At 41.8% G+C, this 9,479-nt stretch overlaps 1 protein-coding gene across 4 annotated transcripts; it reads right to left on the bottom strand.

Moving 5' to 3' along the window:
* Position 1: 1 nt before the first annotated feature.
* LOC128442996 (kelch-like protein 12) lies at positions 2-8,943 on the bottom strand. Of its 4 annotated transcripts, XM_053425677.1 has the most exons (13): positions 7,521-7,808; positions 7,309-7,427; positions 6,286-6,512; positions 5,896-6,049; positions 5,256-5,473; positions 4,417-4,566; positions 4,192-4,306; positions 3,997-4,103; positions 3,728-3,923; positions 3,463-3,621; positions 2,650-2,748; positions 2,381-2,567; positions 2-941 (listed from the first exon to the last, which is right to left on the bottom strand). In XM_053425677.1, exons 2-13 carry the CDS (start codon positions 7,364-7,366, stop codon positions 815-817), a joined length of 1,797 nt encoding a protein of 598 aa, XP_053281652.1. In that variant the 5' UTR covers positions 7,367-7,427; positions 7,521-7,808; the 3' UTR covers positions 2-814. The 4 variants fall into 4 exon arrangements, with proteins under 4 accessions (XP_053281652.1, XP_053281653.1, XP_053281654.1 ...); XM_053425678.1 differs by lacking the exons at positions 7,309-7,427; positions 7,521-7,808 and adding an exon at positions 8,845-8,943; XM_053425679.1 differs by lacking the exon at positions 7,309-7,427 and having other exon boundaries at positions 7,521-7,807.
* Positions 8,944-9,479: the final 536 nt, after the last annotated feature.

Here is a 9,479-nt window from a genome sequence, read left to right as displayed (position 1 = left end):
CTTTGGTTCTCAGTCGTGTTTATTCACTTCCCAGGTAACAGTGATGTCAAGACTACATGGACCTGTCCGAGCTCATAAGCTGAGTAAAAAAAAAGAAGAACACAAATCACATGCACTTCATCCTGTGATTTCTCAGTTTTGCCAAACAAAGCGACAAAATAAATCAACTGGTACAACTCAGTCATTTTTCTAAAACAATATTCATCTCTAAATATATATTCTGAGAGCGACAATAAGTAATAAACCTTTTCGTAATAAAGTGATTGGAATCTAAAAGCACTGTTTTACAGGTAGAATTACAAAAAGGATTAGTGACCCATGAATGACCTTGAGCACACGTGATGATGAGCCGATCGCGGAAGTCTAACGTGAGGCAACATGAATGTTCACGGTTTGATGTAGGCCAAAGTCGTAAGGCATATAGCAGCAGCTGGAGGTCGACACTGTGCTCCAACTTCTCGTGATGAGTAGAAATATATTGCACTTTGAAGACAAACTGAAAAAATAATCTCACTGGTAAAGACAGCAACAAGAACCACCGATGAGTGTCATGCAAGTGGCGATGGGCTCCTCGGGGCCTCTTTTCAGGTGGAGACGACCACGGCGAAGGTGAGTCTCTGTTGCACGGTCCGAACTGGTGAAGGGATAACTTTTCAGTGGAGGCGGCGGCGGCCCGAGCTGTGGCGCTTCTTTTAGAGTTTACTGGCGAACAAGCGTCTCCCTTTGCAGCTCTGTTCTAGTGGGATTTTAGCAAAGTCTAGCTGCGCGTCCTCCTGCCGGATTTTCCTCTTGTGGCTCTTGTCCTTAGCTGAGATCATTTTTCTCGAAGAACACAGACGCCCGCGTCGCACCGCTGCGTCGCCATCGAGGTCACGACTTCCCAGGAGTCGACAACCGGGTCGTAACATTCGATGCTGCTGAGAAGTGAGTTCCCATCGTATCTAGAGAAAGAGAGAAACTGAGAGTTTAAACCACAACAACCAGGACTGTGACTGGTCTGAATCAACATGAACACAAGACCAATCAAATGTAAAACAAATATAATGTTGAAACCTTCTGTCTTTGAATGTGGATCAATACATTTATTTATTTAGCAGCTTCTTTCCGAAGCAACTTAAACATTAACCCTAGAGATCTATAGTACACACGTTGAACAGAAACACTTTAAATCCTGTAAATTAACCAGATAAACTTCAAAACCTGCTCTGAGGGGCCACAGCTAATCTCATACATCTCTATGTCAAAGCAGTTTTTCCCATTAATTATCTAGACTATGGTAAATTGACATATTCTTATTTGTCCTGTCACAGTTTCTCAATGAAACAAGGAAATATTTACACTTCTCATAATAACACCAGAGATATCTACCTAGGTGTTTTACTCTGCTGCTGCTTTGTACAGCATTATATTTTTTTTACGGTAGTGAACTTTACTAACACTACCAGTAGTTTGAAGTAGTTTATACTAAAGACACAAACCAGCTGACTGATGGGTAGAGAAAGATTTTTTAAAGATGAAAACAAATATTGGAAAAGGTTAAAAAGAAAGTTTACAGTTACTGGTTTGCAAAACATGTGCATACAAAACCTAAAATAATTCTCCTCATCACTTTATACACTTTATATATTCAATAAACTGTGAGATTGAAACCTGACTACAGCAGCATCACAGTCAAACCTGCTTCATTTGATCCTTCAGGCCCTGGAGCAAATCTACTGTTTGATCAACTTGATGCTACATGTTAACGATTATTTGTTCCCCAAATAAAAAAAACTTGTGTCAAGAAAAACAAAAAAGGTAAGAAGCTGCGCTGGAGAGGGCATGTTGCTTCAGGTTCTGGGGAAACTTTGAAATATAACCAAGTCCAGTTTGAACAACTGATCCATGAGATTTAAAGATGTCACAATAATTGATCATATAAAAGCAATTTATGATACAATGAAACAGGATTTGTAAACAATTCTGGAAAGTTACTGTCGATCGTTTTAAGTTTTCCTGGGACAGTTTGACACAAAAAGGGGAAATATGACATTAATGTTTCAAAGTATATTATACTAATTACATAACATTATTTAAATCAGCCAATAAAGGAATAACACATCATTTACTCCTTAATATCTGTGTGGGCATTAACTCACAAAAATCCATATTGGTCGGGCTCTAAAGCTTATAAAGTAAATATACAGTACATTAACAGAATTTGCAGACATTGTGCACTGAGCTCTACAATAAAGCAAAGCATTGATCTTTTATGTTATTGTGAGGAGTGTTTAGAATTTACAAATCATTATGAAACGGTGGCAGGACACATTAGACTGTAGTGGGCCATCCCAGTCTCTGTAAATCCAAAGAGAGAAGAACATCAGATGATTTTTCTTACCCAGCAATGGCATAGAGACGTCCTCGCAGTACAGTGGCTCCAACATAGCACCGAGGGGTCGTCATGCTGGCTACAGTGGTCCAATAATCTGTTCTGATGTTGTAGACCTCAACGGAGTCGAGGTGCGAAACGCCATCGAAGCCTCCCACCACGTAGATGTGGTCGTTGAGTAAGGCCACACCAGCCCCTGCAGACAGAGCACACGTCTCTGATGAGCAGGCGCACAAACAGTTAGCAGTGACATTCCAGCTTCCTGTCGTCTCACCTACCTGATCTCTTGGTGGCCATGGGTGTGACGCTTGTCCAGTGGCCAGTGTGTGGGTCGTACCGCTCCACTGAATTCAGGATATTCAGTCCATCGTATCCACCTGTGAGGAGATGTCAGATGTTTTAAGTTGCTGCACAAGGTTGATGTGTTTTCCTGCTACTTTAATCTATAATGTTAATTGCTAGTTGTCGTTTGTTGTGCGACTCTTAATATAAAACAGTGTTTCCCATTGGTTAGAGACTGTGGCAGCATGTCAAAGCCTAATTTGTCCAACCACAGATTTAATACTTGAACCAAAACTGTGATTACACATTCATAATAATATATAATAACCTTTAATCAGTGTTTTGCAGTGTTGTTTCATTGTATTAGCGTGTGCAGAGCTCTCTGCCTCACTTTCCCTCTCGCTTGCCCACTTACTCCCTTGTTCACTCCTCCACTCCTCTCTAGTGAATCTGCCCTGACAGTGTCTGAACCTGTCATTTGTGGTTTGTGGGTGAATCAGTATGTGAGGAGAACTTTCCCAGCAGGACAGGTGTGGTCTCATAATCATGGTTCTCTTATATTCTTAGATTTGAGAAAATGTTCTGATAATCAATTCATAGTTTCATTACATTTTCAAACACAATGTGAAAAATGTGTTGGATTCATCCTCCTTTCATTTACTGTGTGTTTTAAAAAGGTTAAGGGAAATTATATTGGGGAAATATAATTACCATTTAATAATGATTAGTTGAAACACTAATCAGTGATATGTGATAGAAAAAAGTCATTTGTTGCTTCCCTTTCCTACTAAAGGATTTTTCCTCCATACCTAAACAGTATATAAGTCCAATGGCCACCACCAGACCAGCTCCTTCTCTCGCTGTCTGCATATCTCCCAGCATGCTCCACTGGTCAATGTTTGGGTCATATCGCTCCATACTGGTATGACGCCGGCTTCCATCGAAACCTCCAGCAACATAGATCATGTCTGTGAAAAGGACGAAAAGAGAGAATCTGTAATGTTGTGGTTTACAGCGAGAGAAGAAAACCTTCAGTCAGGATTTCACAGCACACGTCATTCAGAGCTTCCTCACCTCCAAGTGTTGTGGCCCCTGCCAGGCCACGCCGTACATTCATGGTGGCGACGGTGTACCAAACCCCGTCCTCGTCCGCTGTGTAGTCCAGACACTCCACGGAGCTGAGCCTCGACCGGCCGTCGTAGCCTCCGATCACATAAACCCGATCGTGGAGAGACACTGTGGCAACGTAACGCCGTTTCCGAGCAATGTTCTGTTTGAGACACATCTGTCAGTTATAGATAAATCCACTCAGACAACTCTCTCTCTTTTTTTCCAATACTTACAGGAAGGAAGCTCCATTCTTGTGTTTTTGGATCATATTTCTCAACTACGTCTATTGGTGATTGTTGGCTGCCAAACCCTCCAATAACCAACAGGACTTCTTTGGCACCTGAAAATAATAATAATACATATTTTTTGTTTTGAGGCACTTAACAAAGCTTAAAGACACTATAGAGGATTACAAACAGGATTCCCACCTAATCTGGCTTGTGTGCGTGGGCCTTGCATTTCACTCCTCAGCTCCGGTCGCAAGTGGAATTTCTTGGCCTCATCCACAAGGTCTCGACACGGCAGGCTACATCGAATCAGGGGCTGAGCCGTGTCAAAACACGCTTAATTATGAATGTAAGTGTAATAAATACATCAACAGATACTCTTTTGCATGACAACTCCAAACCCCTGCAGTGTGTCAGCTGGCTCACCTCGGCATCGATGACATCGGTGAGGTACCGCGGGGTCAGCAGCGGCAGTCGGACAAACTCAAGCATGTCTGACAGGCACAGCTCTCGCTCTTTTCTGTTGTGTTTGACCCAGTTCAGCACGGCTTCAAACACCGGCTCCTCCGAGTCCACCTGCACACACACAACATACACAATGAGAAGAATTACAGCTGCTCTAAAGACTTAAATCCTCAAATTGATTTGACAAATTCCACTTAAAAATAAGGCTCCAAATTCATTAGTGATGCATCGACTGCACCCAGGCTGTTAATCTGTAAATGTTAATATTAAGAGCTCACAATGTGTAACAGTGAGAGTGAGATTTATTGGGGGGAAATTGTGCGTGGCTGTGTTTAACGTGTAGGGTCTGGTTTTATTTATCTAAAACAACAAAAATGACAGGAAGAGCGATGTGAAAGAATTGATGATCTATAAATCAGCGTGTGATAATAACTGTGTTTTCACAAAGCAAGGCATGCGGTTTGGAAATAGGAATTTCCTGAGCACCGAGGTAAACTCAAGTCAGGTTTTCTTCTCTGCAATTTCAATCCGTAAACGTGATTGGAATTGGAGGGCGACACTAAGACTGAGATCACAGCAGGTTGGTACTTGCTGTTCTCTTTTTGCAGGTGTTTGAAAGACAATATGAAAGCTGTGAACGTCGAGCTCAGTTCACACCTTTTAAGTCCAGACATTCACCAGTTTAGAACATTACAGATGTACTGGTGTGCAGCTGTGACATTACTACAGATCAAACAACATCCACGAGACACTTAAGACCAAACTGCAGAAAAGCTGATCCACACATCAACTTCTCTTACCTGAATTTCGTCACATTTTATGAGCTTTTCCACTTCGGTCTGGCCGAGCAGCATGTACTCCTCATGCTGCACCACCTCAGAGAAATGCTTTTGGGAGAAAAGCTCAGCGGCCTGCATCAGTTCAAGGCAATTGTGGGTTTCGGCAAAGTCACGAATACCCAGACAGTTGGTAGGATCCAGCTGACTCTCCAAAAAATCACAACATGCTCTTTTCACCCCTGAGGAAAACAAATGATGTGCATCGTTTAAATACAGACAAAAATCCAATCAAAAAATACTTTCATCATCTTTTAAATAGGAAATGTTGTGAGAAATTGTGTTAGTTGAATCAAATATAAGGCTTTTAAAGTTGCTGCTCAAAGTAAAAACTTTAAAAACCGTTTTTGCTACAGGTCTGGTGAAACACAACAAAGAAAGACTGAACAGCCTGCAAGCGGATAACCTTTCTTAACAATAAATGTCTTTAAACCAGGCAACAAGACTGGCTCATTTAAGACTTGTGTAAATTAATGTAAGACCTATAAACCCTTCTAAGGCCTGAATTTATTGGTTAATAGGACTTTTCTAAGACCTGCAAATACCCTGTCCCTGTACTCAATCCAATGGTAGCTGGCTTAAGCTGGTTCGAGCCACAACCCACCTTTCAGCTGCAGCAGACACGCTGCTGGGAGCAGTTCTTGTACGTTCTCCACTGTGACCAGCACCGTCTCCGTGTAGACAAAGTCCAAGAGGATCTCCATAGTGGAAGCAGTGAGTCCTTGGATGTCGACGAAAGATTTCCCCTTCTCTGCGAGCTGCAGAGCCACAACAACAGAGATCTTCAGGTGTAATAACAAGAAATATGCGATTAAGGATTTACTAATGAACATTAAGTATTTAAGAAGGTTTTGGAGAGACTCAGAGAAAGACCATTAAAGATCAGGAGTTTTACCTGAGAGTATCAAGACATATGTCATATGTTTAGGACAGAATATACATATGTTTATTTGATAGCATTGAGTTCTCAGCAAATTAAGAGATTTAGTTTTACCTCACTGGTGAACATGGCACAGAAGTAGTCACTGCAGGCAGCCAAGACAATGCGGTGAGCTGGAAAATCTGTGTTCTCCACTCTCAGAGTGATATCGCAGAGTGTGTTGCTCTTGCGAAGTGAGTTCATTGCATTGAGGATGGACTTGGCGTGGGAATTGGTCATGATGTCTTTGGGAGCCATGTTGCCTTGACAGTCCCTTGAGGAGCTCAAACTGCTGAAGGAATCTGAACATAAAACAGAAAAACCTGCGTTGACAACAAACGTCTGATTCACAAAGTTACATAACAACTTTTTACATCTGTAAACACTTAATGTAGGTATGAAAATATGGTGAATGAGTGAGCATGTGCTGTATGTGGACACAAAACTGGCGTGTTAAGAATTTGTATGTACGTTATTAATGTGTAACAACTTAATTTCCCCAAAATTGTATTTATGAAATTGCACATTAATTTAAATTGTACTTAAATTGGAGATTTCTCACCCACAGTAAATATTAATTTAAAGGTTCAGTGTGTAGAATTTATTGAAGTTGCACGTTGCAGCTCAACCCCCCTCCCCTCACCCTCCCCTCCTGAACATAGGAAAGAACCTGTGATGGACTTCAGTTGTCATAAAAACTCAAAAGGTGTTAAGTTTGTCCAGTTTGGGCTACTGTAAAAAACATATATAAAGTATTTTAATATAAAAGGAACCGTTTTATGGTAAAGAAAACAACAACTCGTACAATTTAGATGAAACATCACTAGGGATATTTCATATTCAGTTTCTGCCAATGGATCCCTGTCACCTAAATCTTACACACTGAACCTTTGATAAAGATATTTAACAATAGATATCATATCAATATTTACATCTCCCACATGTGAAAATACCATTTACATGTAATTCAATGACTTAATAAACTGGAATAGTCCTTCCTCCAGTTCTGACACCTCACTGTTTCCCCACTAACATGTTTGAAGTACTAACACTAACTGTGTGTATCGTGCTAACGTCACTTCAAGCGATGCAACTTACCGTTAAACGATTTGAACACTTTTTCCACCACTGGGAGGCAATAGCTATAGCTACACATTAGCTAGCAGCAGCCACCGAGAGCTAACGCCAACGCTGCACAACAACAACAACAACAACAGCTGTGGAGACACAGTCGGCGGTCAGAGGAGACAACACAAGAAGCGCCACACGCGCACACACACACACGGACCCGCCGGGAGTTTTCATAATACCTGTCGCCGCCGCACAGCTGATTCAAAAACGCCTAAGTAGCTAAGTTGCTTTAGCCGCTAGCTAACGTCAGTAGCACCGGAGTGTCCCCTGTCCCAGCTGCTGCTGTCGGGTCAGAAACCTGCGGGGCTCCGTCTAATCCATGGTGAGCTCCGCTGGGTCGCAGTGTGCGCGGCCTCCTCCAGGACCCATGTGTCCGCGGACTCACACGAACGCTGCCATGTTGCCCCCGCTGCTCGGTGAAGAGCCTCCGCAGGTCGCATCAGCTGCTCGCAGTCCACCGGCCGAACATAAACACACCGCGGTGCGTGGCTGTGCGTGCGCGCTCCCCGGGGCCGGACGGGCCTGACGGGCCTGTGAGGCGCGCGCACCTCCATCCTCTCCTTTCTGCTTCAACACCCGAACACCGCGATAATCGAACACCAGTATCGATTATACCGATATTTTCTATTCGATCTCTACGTTTTCACTGTGCAGATGACAAATGGTTGAAATACAAAAGTGGTTCAACTGAAAACAATGGTTAAATACATAAGTACTGAAGTAATGATAGTAATAATAATAATACAGATACAAGACCAAAATAAACTGGAACTACTCAAAGCAAATGAAGTCAATACATGCAAATAGAACCCCCCCCCCTTACATGCAAATATAGAAAAACACATGCAAATACAGAAAACATCACCAGAAATGTTTACAGGGGAAACAAAAAAGTGATGAATGTGCTGTAGTTCAATGCTTTGTGAGGTTCCACCTCCACTGACGAGGAGCAGACTTCAATAACTGTATCATATTAATATCTAACCGAGACTTGACTTCTGCCCCAGAGGCCTTGTGCTTTGCAGATCCAGGATCGCTGCTGCAGCCACATCGTGAATTGTGATGGTGTTGGCTGATTTTGTACTATGATTACAGCAAGACTGCTTCATAAACAATGTGCATACACACATATTCTACTATTGCTGGCAATGACTCCTCAATTCATTTGTCAGAGACACTACCTTCATCTCTATCAGACATTTTATTATGTATAAATACTTTTAACACTATCTCTTCTAATCAATGTTGTAAAAACTGTAATATGGTTGATGTGCTTAGTTACAAGCATTTGTACGTTGTACCTCTGGACTCAGTGACTGACGTGTGTCTCGCTTCAAGTCAAGAGGTTTGTGGTGTTGCCCCAGAACATCTCAGTCCTCCCACACACACACACACACACACACACACACACACACACACACACACACACACACACACACACACACACACACACACACACACACAGCAATGATGCTCTTCTGAGAATTGAGAAAAGATCCTCACATGAGTGCATCTGTGGTCGGCCATCATCAGTGTCAACGCTCTGCTCAGTAGCTCGGTGGCTTACACATTTATAGACCCATTGTTCACATATTGTGACAGGCGGAAGGTGAAGTAGTTCCTGTATCAACTGGATATTATTCAGACAGATCCTGGTGATGGTGGAGTTACTTCCTGCTGTCTCCCTGGAATGTTTGGGATTGGAAGTACCCGCACAGCCCTACAATGCTTGAAAATAACAATTTTGTAATTTTCTACATTGATTAAAACATTTAATATCAACAGACTATATCTTTAAGAACTTAAAACAAAAATGTTATGATTCCATTATTTTCTACGGTGTTGAACTCTCTGGATCTGGATTTCTGTGTATCACAGACAGTAAAACGAAACCGATTATTCTTCTAATTAATACAACATTTCCACCAAATCTCATAGTACTCTATGTGAAACTTTGTGGGGATCTATTAGGGAAATTAAAGACCTGAAAATGAAAGTGATACTGTTTATCTACAAATGTAAATTCCTTGTTCCTTATCTGCTGCACAAACACTGTGACATTATTTTAAGTCACACCTTGTCCCATTCAAATATCATTCATGCTTGAACTGTTTCCTTACTAGGAAAAAATGCCTTTT

This window comes from Pleuronectes platessa, chromosome 6 (genome assembly GCF_947347685.1).
Source record: "Pleuronectes platessa chromosome 6, fPlePla1.1, whole genome shotgun sequence".
Lineage (NCBI taxonomy): Eukaryota > Metazoa > Chordata > Actinopteri > Pleuronectiformes > Pleuronectidae > Pleuronectes > Pleuronectes platessa.
This window is presented reverse-complemented; position numbering and strand designations above follow the sequence as displayed.

Coding starts and splice junctions, on each gene's coding strand:
- LOC128442996 (XM_053425677.1), bottom strand. CDS start 7,366: ATGTGTAGCTATAGCTATTGCCTCCCAGTGGTGGAAAAAGTGTTCAAA. Junction 6,050..6,285: donor GTGCCATGTTCACCAGTGAG/GTAAAACTAAAT, acceptor GTGGCTCTGCAG/CTCGCAGAGAAGGGGAAATC. Junction 4,567..5,255: donor TAAAATGTGACGAAATTCAG/GTAAGAGAAGTT, acceptor GTGTGTGTGCAG/GTGGACTCGGAGGAGCCGGT.